General features: G+C 41.3%; 1 protein-coding gene across 1 annotated transcript in view; it reads left to right on the top strand.

Moving 5' to 3' along the window:
- Positions 1–21,181, top strand: part of LOC140633109 (uncharacterized) — a 65,226-nt gene that overhangs the window by 10,544 nt on the left and 33,501 nt on the right. The window contains exons 4-7 of the mRNA XM_072825138.1: positions 2,431–2,534; positions 4,902–5,016; positions 5,174–5,347; positions 12,122–12,225. Coding sequence (XP_072681239.1) covers positions 2,431–2,534; positions 4,902–5,016; positions 5,174–5,347; positions 12,122–12,225 — 497 coding nt within the window. The remainder of the gene's footprint in view (positions 1–2,430; positions 2,535–4,901; positions 5,017–5,173; positions 5,348–12,121; positions 12,226–21,181) is intronic.

The raw sequence follows: 21,181 nt of genomic DNA, 5'->3' as shown, positions 1-21,181 counted from the left end.
CCTCGGGATGAATTTTCTAAGTTAAGAATTGAAAGTCGTTTTTTTTCACAAACATTTTTTCTATATATGTACAGTAATCATGTACCTTTTGGAATATCTGCAAGCCATGTGAAGTTAATCCTGGTTCTCCTTGGATAGATTATGCATATTTCAGACAGTATTCTCTTTCTCCTTGGTATTATTCCCTAAATACGCAATTTATATAGTAGCTTTTATTATACTAAAAATAATCCGTATAAAGCAGTATTAGAATTTGTGATTAATAGTTTTTACTTAATCTCAGTTTCCCAACATGTAAACACCCAGTGCTCATCTAGTATTAGAATTTTTATTGGTAAGTCATGACATTTTTATTTCTGATTTACACTTAGCCTAAATTATAAATAATCAAAAATAGCAATGATAATAGAAACTAGCATACAAACAGGTTTTTTTAGAAGTAGATGTGCATTAGGTTCTCAGAATGAGTATAGTTGAGAATAAATTCTCATTGACATATTTCACTTAGCGTAATACCCTGAGTCAGTCAGAGAAAGACAATTATCATATGATCTCATTCATATGTGGAACTTAAGAAACAAGACAGAGGAGAAGGGGAAGAAGAGAAAAACTTAAACCAGAGAGACTGAGGGAGACAAAGCCTAAGAGACTCTTAATCATAGGAGCCAAACTGAAGGTCACTGGAGGGGTGGAGTGGAAGGATGGGATAACTGGGTGATGGACATTAAGGAGGGCACATGATGGAATGAGTCCTGGGTGTTACATAAGACTGAGGAACCACTGACTTCTACCTCTGAAACTAATAGTATGTTGTATGGAACTGAATTTGAATAAAAGGGTAAAAATGAGAAAAATCTCATACTGAGCTTTCTAACAGTTAAGAAAAAACTTTATCATGGTATAATAGGAGAAAGTCCAAGGACTATTTATTTAGTTATTTATTTTTAATATTTTATTGTTCTTATTTTTTATTTTAAACAAAAAAACCCACAATTTTTTATTGGAGTTCAATTTGCCCACATAAAGAATAACACCGAGTGCTCATCTCATTGTGGGCCCACCTTAACCAAAGATTATTTAGTATTAAGTGGTCAAAATTCATTTGAAGCTTCTTTCTTTTATTTTTATTTATTTACTTTTCTTTTTAATTTTTAAAAGGTTTCTTTATGCATTTTAGAGAGACAGCACACACATGCACAGGCTTGTGGGGGTGGGGGAGGTGGAGAGGGAGAGGGAGAGAGAGTGTCTTAAACAGACTTGGTGCTCAGTGCCAGGGGAGCCCCGAATCCAATGTGGGGCTGGATCCCACGACCCTGAGATCACACCTGAGACAAAACCAAGCGTCCCTCAACTGCCTGCACAACCCAGCTGCCCTGAAACCTAGCTCTTTTCATTCAGAGTCCATCTCCTTAGTGACTCATTTGGAGCTGGAGTGTTTTATGTTGACATCTGGGATCCCCATACCATTGATAGATGAGAATCCAGCAAGTTTGTACAACCTGGAGAAAACCCTTACCTTTATTGGAAAGTTCTTAAAACTATATCCCTGGGAACTCTTGTTTCTCAAGTATTAATGTTTGCTACAAAAGAAGGAATTGTCAAATGGGGATAAGCAAATGTAAATGGGGTTCATTTGTGCTAGATGTATAGTGCAGTTTTGTAATGTTTCACAAACATAGATGATCATTGAATCTTTCTTTTGGGGCACAGTATCTCTTGCAAATCATGTGTTCTTTGGAATATAATTGAAGAAACACTACTCCGGAGATATCCATTAAAATCAGTAACGATACTTTAAATATTTACTACTGTGTTTTAGAGAGTGGAGATACAGAGATAAAAAATAACCCCTCCCCTCTAGAATCTTTTGGTTTAGATGGTGCAGAAGAAAATAACTAGGGTATACCATGATATATATTGTGAGCGAAGCAAAGATTCTTGGAGCCAGGCAATGTTTGAAGCGAGTTTGTGGAATGACTGCAGGTAATCTGTTGAAGAGGAAGAGGAGGTCTATTTTATTATTTTTATTTTAGTTTTTAAAAAGACTTTATGTTTTTGAGAGAGACAGAGAGTGAGCAAGCAGGAGAGAGAGCACGAGTGGAGGGGAGGGGCAGAAGGAGAGGGAGAAGCTGACTCTTTGCTGCAGAGGGAGCCCAAGGTGGGACTCCATCCTGAGACCCTGGGATCATGACCTGAGCTGATGAGCTGAAGGCAGATGCTTGACCAACTGAGCCACCCACGCTCCGTGAGAAAGCAGTATTTTAAAAAGAAGGAGCAGCTGGTGAAACCATGGAGGGCTGAGAACGAAAGGGCTAATTTTATTTACTTTCTATGTTACATGTTTAAGTTACAGGATCGTTCAGAATTTTTACGATTCATTATCCAAATATGTAATTTTGTAAATTATAAATTTTGTTTGCACTCCTACAGGATGGCCTCACACCGCTTCTAGTTGCTGTAAATGAAAAAAAAGAGAAAATGGTGGCATTTTTATTAGAAGAAGCAAATATAAATGCAGTTGACTACACTAACAGGTAAGGTTTTTTTTTTTTTTTTTTTGGTGAATCTTAGTATTTGGTCGAGAGTGGTAACAATTTCTCAAGGATGAAAGTTTAACTTATTAATAAGAAGAGTATTTATAAGTATAGTGAGAAATGTCAGCATGTGATCGGTTAGGTAGAAAACAATTACTCTGACAGGACAAGGTGAAGAACATTGTATAGTATAATTCAGAATCCTTTGTAATATAGATTGATGTCATTTGCAATAGTTTTTTTTTTTCTGTATGATTTTACAGTAGCTAAAAGTGTTTCTTGTTGAAATTGTGAGTTTTTTCTTTTTTAGCTCAGAGCTTGATGCCAGAGTCCGGGAATTGAGCCCCACATAGGGCTCCCAGCAGGGAGCCTGCTTCTCCCTCTGCCTATGTCTCTGCCTTTCTTTCTGTGTCTCTCCTGAATAAGGAAATATAACTGAGAAAAAAAAATTTAGAGAGTCCAAGCAGAAACCTCTGAAACTGTCTCCAAGCCTTCATTTGGTAGGGTATACCAAAAACAACCCTAGCAGAGGTGCAGTGGGATAGTGCTAAAGGATGAAAGGCTGGTGAGCTCTATCACATTTCTGCTTGATTCACTAGTCTGGCCCATTCAGAGACAAGATAGATTGTGGCAAATATCTGTAGTTACTGTCAACTTAAACAAAGAGTAATTCCAGTCATAGTTATTGTGCGCCTCTTATTGCTTCCAGAACAGATTGATAAGACGTCAGGTACATGGTATGTGTCACCACTGATTTGGCAAATGCATTCTTTTCTAGTCCGCTAGTGAATCAGAAATAGTTCATATTCATAGAGTATAGGCAAAGTGTTCATTCATTTAATTTGCCTCAGCGTTTTATTAACTCATGGAGCTAGACCATTTGAACATCCCCAGAATATCTCATTGGCCTATCATATTGACACCATGCTAATTTGACATGAGGATCAGTAAGAGGCTATAACGCTTTGGGCCCTTGGTAAGACGGCATGAATTGACATATCCGTGAAGTTTTGAGGCATCCAGTGGGCATGCCAGGATATTCTCGCAGGAGTGAAAGAAAAATTGCCACATTTTGAATACCTTTTCACAAAGACAGAAACTGGGAGACCTCTTTGGGTTCTGGAGGTAGCATATTTTACGCCACTAATTCTCAATGCGTTGGGGGTGGGGTGGTGGGAGAAGAATTCTGCTCCTCAGGGAGCATTTGGCAGTGTCTGGAGACCTGTTTTTTGACATGTCAAAAGCTGTACATAGTTAATGTATCGAATTCAGTGAGTTTGTGGATAAGTATAGACCTCTGTGAAATCATCAATGCCTTAAAGCCATAGTCCTACCCATCACCTCCCAAAGTCTCTTCCTGGTCTCATTAATTAATTAATTAATTAATTGGTAAGAACACTTAACATAAGCTCTACCCTCTTAGCAAAGTTTAAGTATACAATGCAGTATTATTAGCTATAGACACTGCTAACAATAGATTCGTCTGGAGACATTTCCGATCCTCACAACTGAGGATGTTGCTGGCATCTAGTGGGTCGATGTCAGGAGTGCTGGTAAACATACCCAAGAGAGGCCTCCACAACAATCCACCATGTCCATGGTACAAGGTTGGGAAACCTTGTCCTACATTGAGTACTCGTTTCATCCATACACCTTGGTGAAACTAAGGAATGCAAGACTTCAGTGGTCTCAGAGCAGATGAATTGTGCAGCAGGTGCAGGCTGTGCTTAGGAGTCCTCACTGCTTTGGTCGCAGGATCCAGTAGACCCTATGCTATTCATGGTGTCAGTGGTGGGGAAAAGTTGTACCGTGGATCTCAGGGCAAGCCCCTGTTGGAGAATCAGAGCACAGGCCCTCGGGGTTTTCTGATCTTGAGTCCCCATCAGAAGCTTGCCTGTAGAGGGGTCCTACGGGAGACAGAAATGACTTGGTTTTAGTATTCCTTCTGTGCTAAGTCATTGGCTAGACACAGCCTAGCAGAGACACAAGGCCTTGGTGTGAGTGCTACGGTGGATATGAAAATGTAGCAGCTGTCTACATTTTGAGCTGCAGTTCAACTGTGCTCTCTATGGTAGATCCTCTAGAAGACAAATCCAAAGAGTGCAACTCCCTGGCCTCTATATTAGTCTGGGTCCAATCGGAAGACAGATATGACGTAGTATTTTAAACAGTGGAAGTAAATATAAAAAATTACTAAATGATGATGAGATAGTAATGAGAAGGTGGGACAGAGAAGTCTGAAGTAAACTAATTCTTTGTTTTGGAGTCATGAGAATAAGCAGTATTTAACATTTACAATTCTATGAATTGATTAGCAATTTTTGAAAAGGTACACTGTAATCCTGACAAGCCCTTTCACACTCACAGGAGTTGTCTCCACTTGGCCTGTGCCAATGGCCATGAAGATATGGTGAAGCTCCTGGTAGATCGGAAATGCCAGCTAAACCTCCGTGATGTTGAAAACACGACCGCTCTACTGAAGGTGCGTGGTGACAGGTATATCTGCCTGAGATGGATTGGATTGAAGTCCTTGGAATGAACATTTGTTGCATTTAAACATAACTCATTGGTGAAACTTGTGGCATGTTTCCTTTCAGTTCCCAGAATTTACATTCTGTTTCTTGTTGTAATGCTCACAGGCTGTACAATCCCAAGATGAGGCATGTGTAGATATTCTGCTGAAACATGGTGCTAATCCTGATCTAAAAGACATCAAGGGCAACACTGCTCTCCATTATGCAGCATTAGGGGACAATGTCACAATAGCACAGAAACTACTTTTAAAGAAAGTAAATATGGAGATCAGAAACAAGGTACAGGTCAACTTTTTTTTTTTACAACGTATTTTACATTATAAATAAATAAATAAATAAGTAAATAAATAAAAATAGCTGCAAATGTTTTCTTTGTATATGTACACATATATATGAAGACATCGGCACTGAATTTTATACAGCAGGTCCTGTCATCCTGGAAACAACTGGAAAACTAAGGCAGGGGCAGGGAAAGAGAAAAGTAATGCCTGTAGAAAGGCAACATTTTGTCTGCTAGCAACCTTTCCACCCCAGAAAGAAAATCTTCCCCTTTGTACCTGGGAGTAGATGGTACCCTCAGAGCCCACAAAGGATTGAAGGCCTAGAGGGGAGTGTGGTGATGATGGAGGCCGAAAGGTGTGCAGGGGCTTAGGAAATGGATGCTTCTGGGGATGAGTAGGAGACCGTGACCCAGAGGAGTAGCTTGGGTGAATGTAAATGGGAGGAGAAAGCAGCAGGTTGTAATAGGCCTTGGGCACTCTAGGCCCTAAGGTTCAGAAGATGAGAGCAGGGGGATCAGGTCATGACATCCTACAGGTGGTATCTGCTTGTGCTGGTAGCCACTCTGCCAGCCATGTACCACGGTGAGGCCTCCCATTCCAGAGAGTAGCTCCTGCTCAGCCTATGTAGTTCCTCAGTGGGGTGGTAGGTGTGCATGGGGAGCTGGTGATGACCACACTTGCCAGTCTCCCTGTGCTTTCTTTGACGTGCATTACATTCAGTCACTGCCCTTGCAGAAACACTGTTGTGTGTCATAGATAGGGTCGATTTTTCATATTTGGAAGCTCAAGCATTTCCTGGATGAAAATATTTTGAAATAACTGTCTAAGCTTTTGCTTTAAATAACAACACTTTTTATTTTTGAAGATTGTATTTATATGAGAGAGAGCAAACATGAGTAGGGAGGAAAGAGCAGAGGTAGGGGAAGAAGAGGCCTTCCCACTGAGCCAGGTAGCCTGATGCACGGGGCTTGATGTCAGGAGTGGGATCGTGACCATAACCAGAGAGAGATGCTTGACCCACTGAGCCCCCCAGGCTTACCATAATACTTCTTCCTTCCTGCCTTCCTTTTTTAAATTAAGCTTTTTTATTTATTTATTTTTTCACCTCACACTCTGGGGTTTATGTACTTATTTTATCTTTTAGTTTTTTCTTTTTAAAAATTTTTTTAGTTGGGGTTCAGTTTGCCAACAAAGAGCACAGCACCCAGTGCTCATCCCGTCAAGTGCCCCCCCCTTGGTGCCCGTCACCCAGTCACCCCAACCCCCCACCCACCTCCCTTTCCACCATCCCTTGTTTGGTTCCCAGAGTTAGGAGTCTCTCATGTTCTGTCCCCCTCACTGATATTTCCCACTCGTTTTCTCTGCTTTCCCCTTTATTCCCTTTCACTCTTTTCTATTCCCCGTATGAATGAGACCATGTAATGTTTGTCCTTCTCCGATTGCCTTACTTCACTCAGCATAATACCCTCCAGTTGCATCCATGTTGAAGCAGATGGTGGGTATTTATTGTTTCTAATTGTTGAGTAATCTGTGGTATATGTCCGCAATGGAGTATTACTCAGCCGTGAGATTTTATTTTTTGGGGGGAAGTGAGCGAGCATGTACAAGCAGGGGATGTTGTGGGGGCAGAGGGAAAAGAAAGAGAGTAAGAATCTGAAGTAGACTTTGCGCTGAGTCTGTCGCAGCGCTGGATCTTATAACTCTGATCATCACCTGAGTTAAGACCAAGAGTCAGATGCTCAACGGACTGAGCCACTCAGTTGCCCCTAAATAATGATACCTCTAAAGAAGCATTAGAGAAGGCAAGTTTCTTTTATGTATTTATGGCAAATATTTATGAGAACACAGAATGTGTTCTGAAACTTTATTTTCAAAAATGTTTTCTCACCCAGTTTGTTTCTTATTTAGTGTCAAACAACAGAGGAAAGCAAAATTTGCCTTGGAAATAGGCTTTGACTTAAAACAGAAAACAAGTGTATTTTACAATATCAAATCTTGCTGCTGTTGAGAAGTTCCTATTTGATCAAAAAGTGATTTATTAACACGGTCGGAGTTTATCTTTTATCAGCCTTGACTTAAGAGGGACAAAAGAGGGGAAAAGGAGAAAGCAGTCAGGAACATGCAGAGCGATTTAGACATTTGGCAAGTGAGGGGAAATATCAAGACAAGGTTTTTGGATTGTGTTTGTTTTTCTTCAGTGTTTATGTTTAGGTAAGGAGTCTTCAATTTTCAGGGATAATAATTCTTACTTTACGAACCCGTGAGTGTGTTGTAAACTTATATAGAGATCAATTCTAGGAGGACTCTAAGGACATCAGATTGGCAGTAAACTGGTGGTTGAATGGGCACGAAAAGGGACGCCTGTGTGGCTCAGTGATTGAGCATATGCCTTCGGCTCAGGGCATGATCCCATGGTCTCCCGAATCGAGTCCCACATGGCACTCCTTGAATGGAGGAGCCTGCTTCTCCCTCTGCCTATGTCTCTGCCTGTCTCTCTCTCTCTCTCAGACTCTCATGAATAAATAAATAGAAATCTTAAAAAAAAAACAAAAAGTGGACAAGCAGAGGAAAGAACACAGTATAGTATTTTGCAGCTATAGCCACTTAGATACGAGTCTAAACTCTGCTTGCAAATCTAGAATGTCTTGATGGGAAGGAAGTAAGGAGTGTGTAAATAATGGAATCAAGTTGCATTTTGAGTTTACTAGACCTTGTTCTACCTCTAGCCATGGAAATTGAATGCAGGTTTGATAAGTGACTCATTTCTGTTTTTGGCTGAATCCTCAAGTGATAGGGAGAATTGGCCACATAGGTGAAAGGGGAGACTGGCATGGTTGTGTACTGTACTAGTTCTCAGCTAGACTTGTGCTGGTGAATCACAGTCAACTAGGGAATTTAAAAGAATTTACAAGCCTAAACTGTCCCGTGAAGATTTCGATGGAGTGAATCCAATAACGTGTGTACGCAGAAATTTGGAAATAGGGTTTTGAGATTCTGTTACAACTCTTGGCTAACAACTACTGAATGGGTAGGTATACATATACAAATTTAGAGATGTAAAAATATTAAATCTCTGGAAGAGATTTAACTGAAGTTGGATACTGGCTACTTCCTTCCACTCTCTCCAACATTAGCCTTTCATCTGTCTGTATCTCTTTGAGAATTACAGATGAAAATTATTGGTCATCTCGTTGGCTTGAAAAATAATTACCTTTTCTTCCAACTATCAGTCATTCACCGGCACCCAGATGGGAAGTCTTTATGAGTAGTCTTTTAATAAGTAGAGTCTGACCCTTTAAAGATTTTACGTGTTTTGCTACCATTCTGATTATTACAAGCAGGGTTTTCCCAATTGCAGCAGTAGAAATCCGTGAACCTTCTTTTTTAGTTGAAGCTGTACGATAGACTATCTTAGGATGTCTTTCAAATTCATAGGGCCCTGGCATAGTGCATAATCACTACTGTGTTAAACATTCAGCATGTAGTTAGTGACAATATAGATGGTAATTGTTTTAATAACTTTGCTTCAGCATTCCTCTGAACTCCTGTCTGTTCGGTTAGCAATGTGAGGGAAGTAAATACAAATAGATTGTAGTTGAAACAAGCATTGGAAAATTCTGACAGTAGGTGTTAATGAGTCTTCACAGCAATTTTCCTTAGAAGGTGGGGCCTAATTTGTTGGTAAAACATGATCCTGATGCTTTAGGAAAGGTTTGATGTCCAAGTATTTGTTTTACGCACGGCCATTGGAAACAGTCACAGCAAATAGAAAAACACAAGTAGGCTATAGACTAAATGTAGCCCCTGGATGTATTTAGTTTCCACTGTCAGTTGAGCTAACACTTAAAATTATGGCACGCATGTAGAACTCTGGATTTTGAGCTTTTCTTACAGATCACTTCTGGTACCTTGAGCCCATGCTGCTGTTTGGTATGCTGTGCAGAGGCTGTCCCTTTATAGGAGGCGTGTGTCTCCAGTTTGCTCGTGTCCCCGCCTAGGGTCTTCACTGACTCGTGTCACCTGCTTTGCCTCCATAACCATTGAGTTTACAATTACTGTTTTATGGTATATGTTGACAAAGATTTCAAGATTTTCAAGACACTCCATATTAATTTATAATATATATTTTGTATTTTATGTTAATTTCTTAGGATTGGGATTGAATTTTCTGTTTCTTTGTCACCTTATTTTTTTCATTACTTTATTCAGTAATTGATGAGAGACACACAGAGAGAGGCAGAGAGCTAGGCACAGGGGGAAGCAGGTTCTCTATGGGGACCCTGATATGGGCTCGATCCCAGGACCCTGGGATCATGATGTTCACCCTCTGAGTCACCCAGGTGCCTCGGGATGAATTTTCTAAGTTAGGAATTGAAAGTCGTTTTTTTTACAAACATTTTTTCTATATATGTACAGTAATCATGTACCTTTTGGAATATCTGTAAGCCATGTGAGGTTAATCCTGGTTCTGCTTGGATAGATTATGCATATTCCAGACAGTATTCTCTTTCTCCTTGGTATTATTCCCTAAATACTCAATTTACATAGTAGCTTTTATTATACTAAAAATAATCCGTATAAAGCAGTATTAGAATTTGTGATTAATAGTTTTTACTTAATCTCAGTTTCCCAACATGTAAACACCCAGTGCTCATCTAGTATTAGAATTTTTATTGGTAAGTCATGACATTTTTATTTCTGATTTACACTTAGCCTAAATTATAAATAATCAAAAATAGCAATGATAATAGAAACTAGAATACAAACAGGTTTTTTTAGAAGTAGATGTGCATTAGGTTCTCAGAATGAGTATAGTTGAGAATAAATTCTCATTGACATATTTCACTTAGCGTAATACCCTGAGTCAGTCAGAGAAAGACAATTATCATATGATCTCATTCATATGTGGAACTTAAGAAACAAGACAGAGGAGAAGGGGAAGAAGAGAAAAACTTAAACCAGAGAGACTGAGGGAGACAAAGCCTAAGAGACTCTTAATCATAGGAGCCAAACTGAAGGTCACTGGAGGGGTGGAGTGGAAGGATGGGATAACTGGGTGATGGACATTAAGGAGGGCACATGATGGAATGAGTCCTGGGTGTTACATAAGACTGAGGAACCACTGACTTCTACCTCTGAAACTAATAGTATGTTGTATGGAACTGAATTTGAATAAAAGGGTAAAAATGAGAAAAATCTCATACTGAGCTTTCTAACAGTTAAGAAAAAACTTTATCATGGTATAATAGGAGAAAGTCCAAGGACTATTTATTTAGTTATTTATTTTTAATATTTTATTGTTCTTATTTTTTATTTTAAACAAAAAAACCCACAATTTTTTATTGGAGTTCAATTTGCCCACATAAAGAATAACACCAAGTGCTCATCTCATTGTGGGCCCACCTTAACCAAAGATTATTTAGTATTAAGTGGTCAAAATTCATTTGAAGCTTCTTTCTTTTATTTTTATTTATTTACTTTTCTTTTTAATTTTTAAAAGGTTTCTTTATGCATTTTAGAGAGACAGCACACACATGCACAGGCTTGTGGGGGTGGGGGAGGTGGAGAGGGAGAGGGAGAGAGAGTGTCTTAAACAGACTTGGTGCTCAGTGCCAGGGGAGCCCCGAATCCAATGTGGGGCTGGATCCCACGACCCTGAGATCACACCTGAGACAAAACCAAGCGTCCCTCAACTGCCTGCACAACCCAGCTGCCCTGAAACCTAGCTCTTTTCATTCAGAGTCCATCTCCTTAGTGACTCATTTGGAGCTGGAGTGTTTTATGTTGACATCTGGGATCCCCATACCATTGATAGATGAGAATCCAGCAAGTTTGTACAACCTGGAGAAAACCCTTACCTTTATTGGAAAGTTCTTAAAACTATATCCCTGGGAACTCTTGTTTCTCAAGTATTAATGTTTGCTACAAAAGAAGGAATTGTCAAATGGGGATAAGCAAATGTAAATGGGGTTCATTTGTGCTAGATGTATAGTGCAGTTTTGTAATGTTTCACAAACATAGATGATCATTGAATCTTTCTTTTGGGGCACAGTATCTCTTGCAAATCATGTGTTCTTTGGAATATAATTGAAGAAACACTACTCCGGAGATATCCATTAAAATCAGTAACGATACTTTAAATATTTACTACTGTGTTTTAGAGAGTGGAGATACAGAGATAAAAAATAACCCCTCCCCTCTAGAATCTTTTGGTTTAGATGGTGCAGAAGAAAATAACTAGGGTATACCATGATATATATTGTGAGCGAAGCAAAGATTCTTGGAGCCAGGCAATGTTTGAAGCGAGTTTGTGGAATGACTGCAGGTAATCTGTTGAAGAGGAAGAGGAGGTCTATTTTATTATTTTTATTTTAGTTTTTAAAAAGACTTTATGTTTTTGAGAGAGACAGAGAGTGAGCAAGCAGGAGAGAGAGCACGAGTGGAGGGGAGGGGCAGAAGGAGAGGGAGAAGCTGACTCTTTGCTGCAGAGGGAGCCCAAGGTGGGACTCCATCCTGAGACCCTGGGATCATGACCTGAGCTGATGAGCTGAAGGCAGATGCTTGACCAACTGAGCCACCCACGCTCCGTGAGAAAGCAGTATTTTAAAAAGAAGGAGCAGCTGGTGAAACCATGGAGGGCTGAGAACGAAAGGGCTAATTTTATTTACTTTCTATGTTACATGTTTAAGTTACAGGATCGTTCAGAATTTTTACGATTCATTATCCAAATATGTAATTTTGTAAATTATAAATTTTGTTTGCACTCCTACAGGATGGCCTCACACCGCTTCTAGTTGCTGTAAATGAAAAAAAAGAGAAAATGGTGGCATTTTTATTAGAAGAAGCAAATATAAATGCAGTTGACTACACTAACAGGTAAGGTTTTTTTTTTTTTTTTTTTGGTGAATCTTAGTATTTGGTCGAGAGTGGTAACAATTTCTCAAGGATGAAAGTTTAACTTATTAATAAGAAGAGTATTTATAAGTATAGTGAGAAATGTCAGCATGTGATCGGTTAGGTAGAAAACAATTACTCTGACAGGACAAGGTGAAGAACATTGTATAGTATAATTCAGAATCCTTTGTAATATAGATTGATGTCATTTGCAATAGTTTTTTTTTTTCTGTATGATTTTACAGTAGCTAAAAGTGTTTCTTGTTGAAATTGTGAGTTTTTTCTTTTTTAGCTCAGAGCTTGATGCCAGAGTCCGGGAATTGAGCCCCACATAGGGCTCCCAGCAGGGAGCCTGCTTCTCCCTCTGCCTATGTCTCTGCCTTTCTTTCTGTGTCTCTCCTGAATAAGGAAATATAACTGAGAAAAAAAAATTTAGAGAGTCCAAGCAGAAACCTCTGAAACTGTCTCCAAGCCTTCATTTGGTAGGGTATACCAAAAACAACCCTAGCAGAGGTGCAGTGGGATAGTGCTAAAGGATGAAAGGCTGGTGAGCTCTATCACATTTCTGCTTGATTCACTAGTCTGGCCCATTCAGAGACAAGATAGATTGTGGCAAATATCTGTAGTTACTGTCAACTTAAACAAAGAGTAATTCCAGTCATAGTTATTGTGCGCCTCTTATTGCTTCCAGAACAGATTGATAAGACGTCAGGTACATGGTATGTGTCACCACTGATTTGGCAAATGCATTCTTTTCTAGTCCGCTAGTGAATCAGAAATAGTTCATATTCATAGAGTATAGGCAAAGTGTTCATTCATTTAATTTGCCTCAGCGTTTTATTAACTCATGGAGCTAGACCATTTGAACATCCCCAGAATATCTCATTGGCCTATCATATTGACACCATGCTAATTTGACATGAGGATCAGTAAGAGGCTATAACGCTTTGGGCCCTTGGTAAGACGGCATGAATTGACATATCCGTGAAGTTTTGAGGCATCCAGTGGGCATGCCAGGATATTCTCGCAGGAGTGAAAGAAAAATTGCCACATTTTGAATACCTTTTCACAAAGACAGAAACTGGGAGACCTCTTTGGGTTCTGGAGGTAGCATATTTTACGCCACTAATTCTCAATGCGTTGGGGGTGGGGTGGTGGGAGAAGAATTCTGCTCCTCAGGGAGCATTTGGCAGTGTCTGGAGACCTGTTTTTTGACATGTCAAAAGCTGTACATAGTTAATGTATCGAATTCAGTGAGTTTGTGGATAAGTATAGACCTCTGTGAAATCATCAATGCCTTAAAGCCATAGTCCTACCCATCACCTCCCAAAGTCTCTTCCTGGTCTCATTAATTAATTAATCAATTAATTGGTAAGAACACTTAACATAAGCTCTACCCTCTTAGCAAAGTTTAAGTATACAATGCAGTATTATTAGCTATAGACACTGCTAACAATAGATTCGTCCGGAGACATTTCCGATCCTCACAACTGAGGATGTTGCTGGCATCTAGTGGGTCGATGTCAGGAGTGCTGGTAAACATACCCAAGAGAGGCCTCCACAACAATCCACCATGTCCATGGTACAAGGTTGGGAAACCTTGTCCTACATTGAGTACTCGTTTCATCCATACACCTTGGTGAAACTAAGGAATGCAAGACTTCAGTGGTCTCAGAGCAGATGAATTGTGCAGCAGGTGCAGGCTGTGCTTAGGAGTCCTCACTGCTTTGGTCACAGGATCCAGTAGACCCTATGCTATTCATGGTGTCAGTGGTGGGGAAAAGTTGTACCGTGGATCTCAGGGCAAGCCCCTGTTGGAGAATCAGAGCACAGGCCCTCGGGGTTTTCTGATCTTGAGTCCCCATCAGAAGCTTGCCTGTAGAGAGGTCCTACGGGAGACAGAAATGACTTGGTTTTAGTATTCCTTCTGTGCTAAGTCATTGGCTGGACACAGCCTAGCAGAGACACAAGGCCTTGGTGTGAGTGCTACAGTGGATATGAAAATGTAGCAGCTGTCTATATTTTGAGCTGCAGTTCAACTGTGCTCTCTATGGTAGATCCTCTAGAAGACAAATCCAAAGAGTGCAACTCCCTGGCCTCTATATTAGTCTGGGTCCAATCGGAAGACAGATATGACATAGTATTTTAAACAGTGGAAGTAAATATAAAGAATTACTAAATGATGAGATAGTAATGAGAAGGTGGGACAGAGAAGTCTGAAGACAGTACCACAGAAGAGCTAACTTGGGAGGGGGGGTCCAAAGTTGCTAAAGAAGGTGTGATTGAAGCACGATGGATGGCAGAGAAGTTTGAGTCCTGTATGTCTGACTTCCTCTGCGCATCCAATTACCAACCTCAACTCATTTGTGTCCCAGAGGGTTGTTCCTGTTAGCCTGGAGATTGAGTGCTGGCCCTGGCCCATGTTCCGGTTTGCTTCCCTTCTTCTTCTTCTTCGTCTTCTTTCATCTTCATCTTCATCTTCATCTTCATCGTCTTTGTGTTCTCCGTCTCCTTCTCCTCCTCCTTTCCTTCTTCTTCTCTTCTTCCTATCTCCTTCCTTTCTCTTCCTCCCTTGCCGCCCCCGCTTCACCAGCATCAGAAGTAGTCTTCCCAGCTGTGCACTCCAGAGCATGCAGTCCGGGCCTCAGCCAGTGACCTTTCTAAAATGGATACCATGCCCCTAGCAAATGCTGTTGACACCCTACTCACTCTCTGCATCCAGTCCTTAGTCTTAACTCTGCTGTATCCCTACGGGGTTTGTTGCATCCTTCTGCATGTGCATATGATACACTGGAGGCCTTGCACTGCTCTGCTGGTCGGTGGGCTCATTGTTCCCTGACCCTCCCTATACATCCATTTATCAGACAGGACTCCCTGCACTCCTGAAGGGTAGTTCCTGTTTGCATGCTGAGTAGCACGGACTAGCTTTGGCCGGGCAACTCTGACTGCAGTTCCGACATCTCCTTCAATGAGACCTGAATCCCAGCCTTGGGATTTACCCATTTGGGTAACCTTTCTTGGGTAATCTTGCACCTTAGGGTATTTGGATTTCTTTTCTCATCTTTATAGTTGATCTCCTGTTATAGTTCATCATTTTTTATATTAAACGTTCCCTGTTGAAATTACTAAGTGGTTTGTCTCTTGTTTGGATCCTCACTGATACACTATCCCTTCTTTTTGGAATGTGCTTCTCTCCCTCTCACTGGCTAACCCCTACTCGTTAAGTTTTAGCTTTGATATTGCTTCTTCCTGTGCATCCATCCCTGAGTCACTACCCTTATTTTTACATGACTCCGTAGGCCCTTTGTGCTCACCCTAAATGTGGCATTAAACTCGCCTCTACTCCATGAACACCGCAATGTCATGTTTGTTGTTCCCTCACTGACTCCCACAATGCCAGAATACAGGTTTTCAGTACACGTTTCTGATTTAATTTTGTGGTCCCTTTGAGGTGGTTCTCCCAGGTCAGGGATTTTTAGTAGACCATGGCCCAGATCATCCTCAACACACTGGAGCCCTCAAATTCTCATCATAGTTTAATTACGACATAAATTCAGTTTTCCTCGGTAGATAGAGTGGACTGCAAGGGAAGAGATATCCAAAGGAATGAATAAACAGTTATGAAAAACTGTTGGTTGTTTTTAAAAGATTTTTATTTATTTGAGTGTGAGAGAACACAAATAGGGGTGGAGACAGAGGAAGGGGGAGAAGTAGACTCCCTGCTGAGCAGAGAGCTGGAGGCAGGGCAACCCCAAGGCCCCTGAATCCTGACCTGAGCTAAAGAAGCCTTATTTTTATAAGATCTTATTTATTTATTCATGAAAGACACAGAGGAGAGAGAGAGAGGCAGAGACCCAGGCAGAGAGAGAAGCAGGCTCCATGCAGGGAGCCTGACGTGGGACTCGATCCCGGGACTCCAGGATCTCGCCCTGTGCCAAAGGCAGGTACTAAACCGCTGAGCCACCCAGGGATTCCCTTAACGAAGCCTTTTAATGGACTGAGCCAGCCAGGTGCCCCTATGGAAAGTGTGTGGTGAATTTCTTGGCAACTCTTAAAAGGAGGAGACATGACAGCCCTGAAGTAGAATTGGAAAACCTGAGCTAAGGGATTTGGTAAAGCATTCATATCTCAGTTGCTTTTCATCATAAAAGATACATTACTCTAACACTTTGTTATTTTCATTGGTATAACTACCAAATGAGTATGCAGCAAAGTTGAACCAGGACATACATGAGACTCATGGGGATGGGAGTTCTAATCAGGAACTTTCTAGAGGATGTCTGTTCTAGATCCGAAATGGTTTTCCACAGAAGTCTGGGAATTGGAAATCTTAGGTTTCAGGTGATTGTGAGAAAGTCTTTGGGGGATCCACCTAGCATTCGACCAAGGAACAAAGAAGCTCAGAGTTGGACTACCATATACTCTTTGAGTATCTCTGATCTATACAAAAACACTACAGTCAACCAAATTGTTCAACTTACCTGGAGTCCTGGTGTGGAGTTCCTGTCTCCTTATAGCCTAGTAATGCCGTTGCCTCTCATCGCAGGTTGCGTTAGGAAATGTCAGTCTTCTAGTCAATTGTCACTACAGAGAGCCTCTACTGGTCTCATAAGTCACCCTGGGGAATTCTAAGGGGACAAAAGATAATTTTCTAGCTGGCACCTGTAAGAGACAAATGCTTGATGCTCATAGTTGCAATCATTCACACGCACCAATACCATTTGGTCTAGCTAAGCTGAATAGGGCCAAGAAATGGTTTCTTGTTGTTGTTCCTTTGTTTTTGTTCATTGCTCCTCCACCAATGAACATGATCTGCCCTGGAACTAGCCACCCTCTCAGAAGGGACCCTAGTGGTCTCCAGAGTTCTGTAGCTCATTCCAGCAGCAGTTTCTGAAGATGCAGACCCCCTTAGTTTCTCGGTTGCTCATTCCAAACTACTTCTTGTCAAATCATGCGACCTACATGCACAAAATGGCATTAAATGGCCTCTGAAATAAGTGCCTACACTTCTATCTATGCGTTTGTCTTGCTGTAAAAACAGACACCAAACTTCCCAATTTTGCTGGTGCATCTTGTGCCAACAGTGGCTTCTGTTAGGTTTTGTTGGTCAATTTCTTTCTTTCTTTTTTTTTTTAAAGATTTTACTGATCTATTTGACAGAGAGAGAGAGAGAGAGAGATCTATTTGACAGAGAGAGAAAAAACAAGGATAAGGAGCAACAAAGGGAGAGGGAGAGGCAGTTTCCCCACAGACCAGGTAGCCTGATATGGGGCTTGATCCCAGGACCCTCAGATCCTGATCTGAGCTGAAGGCAGATGCCTGACTAAGCCCCCACCCCCTCCCTTTTCTAAGCAGGCTATAGTCCCAACAGGAGGCTTAAACTCCCAACCCCAAGACCAAGAGTTGCATATTCTATCAACTAAGCCAGTCAGGGGCAGCTCCTACTTTGGTTAATCCTTAAAATCATTAACAAATGTAATAGGAATCTGGTGAGTTTAGGGGTAGCTAGTTTTGTATTAGCTGTTGTCATGGGTTTGCTCCTGCTTTTTTCTATCTGCCTCACCCAGAATATCGCCTGTAGTCCAGTTGTAATTAATTAATGGATCAATTACCACCACATTCAAAGGAGTTTCTGTAGACATTCGTATACAGCCTCTGTGTGTGTGTGTGTGTGTGTGTGTGTGTGTATCACATACACATAAATATGAACAGCCTATCCTGTTTGTATTTTACTTGATTTTTTTTTCAACCACATCATACCATTCTTCGATGTATATCTTTCTGGTGAAATCTTTCCCATCCAATTCGTGCCTTCCCTGAGTATCTACGAGAAACTGCCAACTTTTGTTAACAAGCATGTAGTTTAAAATGTGCTTTATTCTCATTACCAAATAAATATACAGATATCAAAAGAGTGACCACTTAGAAGTTATAATCAGAAAATATATCACTTCATTAGAAAAAAGAAAAAGCCAGGATATAAATACATCACGAAGTGTATGCAGGATTTACATAAGGGAAAAAAAAAACCTCCTGGAAGCTAAGGAGGGATGTCAAATAAGACTTAGGCACAAAGACATAACATACATCTAAATACACTGATTCAGGGAGATTGATTCTGTTAACATTAATTCTCTTAACCTAATTACAAATTCTCTCCATGAATTCTTTAAATTTGGCATAGTGATTAAAAATATATCTCCAGTAGCATAGAGGTAAATATCGCCAAGAGAATACTGAAGGAGAAGATTAAGAAGGGGAACTATGGACCTGCATTGGATACTAAAGCATATGTATAAAGCAGTTAAAATACTAGAGTACTGATTGATACAAGGCAACTGGTCAATTGAATCCAGTGTAAAACCCAGAAAAAGAAAACCATAACAGAATTTATGATAAAGTGGCATTTTAAGCTAGGTGAGAAAAGATGGGTTATTTAGAAGCAAATAGCTATTTTTTTAAAGAGTTCTTAAATGTTGGGGCGCGGGAGCCTGTGTGGCTCAGTTGGTTAAGCCTCTGTTTATTTTTATTTTTCGTGTTTGTTGATTTTAGCTCCTGTTCCTCCGTCTCTCTCCCTCACCCTCTGTACCTCTCTCTCTCTCAGAAAAAAAAACAAAAAAACAAAACAAAAAAACAAAACTTAAATGTTGCACCACACTGCAAACTAAATCTTGGATTGATTAAAGGTTCAATTGGGGAATAGCAGCAAAAACTAAAAATAAAGAAAATGTAAAGGTAAGGCTGGGCCAAATGGGAGGATTAGGAGGCATGCAGAAACGGGTTTTCATTTCATCTAGGGAATGTGAATTGTTCTCCCCTTGTGAGCTTGCACTTGATGATACACATTGCCAAGTCTGACCATGAGAACAGTTTTCTGTTGGCTGCATCCGCTGCATTCCATGGAGACTGACAGGGGTCCCGAGGGATGTGGAAGAGGAATAAACTGAGGGAGAGCATTCGTTAGGGAAGTATTCTGGGGGAACGTGCTTTCATGCACTCTAGCCCTAGTCGTATGTAAATACTACGTTTTTTTTTTTTCCTTGAGATTTCATTTATTTATTCATGAGAAACTCAGGGAGAGGGAGAAGCAGTGTCCCTGCGGGGGAGTCTTGTGCGGGACTTGATCCCAAAATCCAGGATCAGGACTTGAGCTGAAAGCATACGCTCAACCACTGAGCCACTCAGGGGCCCGGAAGACTGCTTTTCCACACCCCAGAGTCTTTTGCAAATGTCCCATAATGCTCAGCCATCCCGGCAACGTTTGAGGGGAAGCCAGCCCAGCTCAAGGGGCCGCGGAGATTTGAGAGGCTTGGGCCTCCTGGCACATGCGCTTTGGGCACCTTGGCCATGGGCTCCTTGTGAGCAGGCGAGTGACGCCAGTTTCTGAGGTGCGCAGGCGCATTTGTGTTTAGCTGCATTGCCGGGTACATTTGTTCTGCAGAGAGAGATTTTGGACCCCGGTGCTCAGTTGCTGGGACGTTGCCGCGAGGCCGGCTTGGCTTATCTCCAGCACTAAGTGTTGAGCTGTAGAGGCGGCGAAAACCTGTGTCTGAAGCCTGAAAGCTTTGCGATGAAGACCATGTTTAGCTTCACGGGTAAGAGGGGCGAGCTGCCCTTGGGCTTCAAGATCGGGCGGCGGAGGGCCGCCCAGCCCGCGGCATCTGAGTGGTACCAAACTCGCCAACCTGGGCCCTGGGTACCACATCCCAGACAGGTCTCAGAAAGATCCACAAAGCAAAAGTGGCAGGGGATTCTGTTGCTGGGAGACCAGAGGAACAGGTGATAGGGACTTTGCAGCTGGCGGGGAGGAGGCAAGGAGGTCGGGGAGAGGCACTCACCTTGCTGGCCTGAGTCTGGAGAGCTGAGCCCTGGGTGACCACCCAGGGCGCTTGGCCGTCTTTCTTCTGGTGGCCCCGCAGCACGTACCTAGGTCGTGGAACCTTACCTGGGGTCTACTCCGGCCCACTGAGCAACAAAACGTCTTCAGCTGCCTTTGGACCCCTTCGTATCTCCGTAGGGAGCGCTTTACAGACAGTTTTGATGTGATTTAACGGATTTTCAACAGTAGTAGAAAGGAAATTAAGGGGACGCCTGGGTGGCTGAGTGGGTGAGCATCTGCCTTTGTTTCAGGTTGTGATCCTGGGTCCTGGGAACCCCAGTCGGGTTCCTGGCACGGAGCCTGTGTCTCCCTCTGCCTATGTCTCTGCCTCTCTGTCTGTGTCTCAGAATAACTAAAATCTTAAAAAAAGAAATGAAATTACGTATATGTAGTAGTTTGTTTTTAATGGACATCCTATACCAATGTTATTAAAGAGTGCATGCTGAGAGAAGTAATTCCCAGAATTGCTTTGGATACAGGGCAGTATCTGACTTCTATCTGTGTACAGTTTGTACCTATATTATTTACTGAGGGACCTTGGAAGGAGATTTGGAAATGGGTAGATGGTTCTGATTGTGAATAGGAAGTCTCATTTTTCTGAAAATGTGTACTCTTCCCGTGTTTATCAGTATTCCATGACGCAATAGAAACGTTATGGTTTTAGAAATTCTGAGCTTATTATACGTGCGGTCTCTGTTCTTTTCATTGTGATAAAATTAAGAAAAATTTTGCAATCACTCACTATATTGTACACCTGAACTTTTTTTTTTGTAAGATTTTATTTATTTATTCATAGAGACAGAGAGAGAGAGGCAGAGACACAGGCAGAGGGAGAGGGAGAAGCAGGCATCATACAGAGAGCCTGACATGGGACTGGATCCAGGGTCTCCAGGATCACGCCCCGGGCTGCAGGCGGCGCTAAACCGCTGCGCCACTGGGGCTGCCCTGTACACCTGAACTTAATACAACGGTGTATGTTAACAAACTGGAACTAAAATGAAAACTTGAAAAAAAAATTTTATAGAATACCTTCCAGTTATTAAAATGTACCTTAAACTT

Source organism: Canis lupus, chromosome 5, assembly GCF_048164855.1.
Source record: "Canis lupus baileyi chromosome 5, mCanLup2.hap1, whole genome shotgun sequence".
NCBI classification, from domain to species: Eukaryota; Metazoa; Chordata; class Mammalia; order Carnivora; family Canidae; genus Canis; species Canis lupus.
This window is presented reverse-complemented; position numbering and strand designations above follow the sequence as displayed.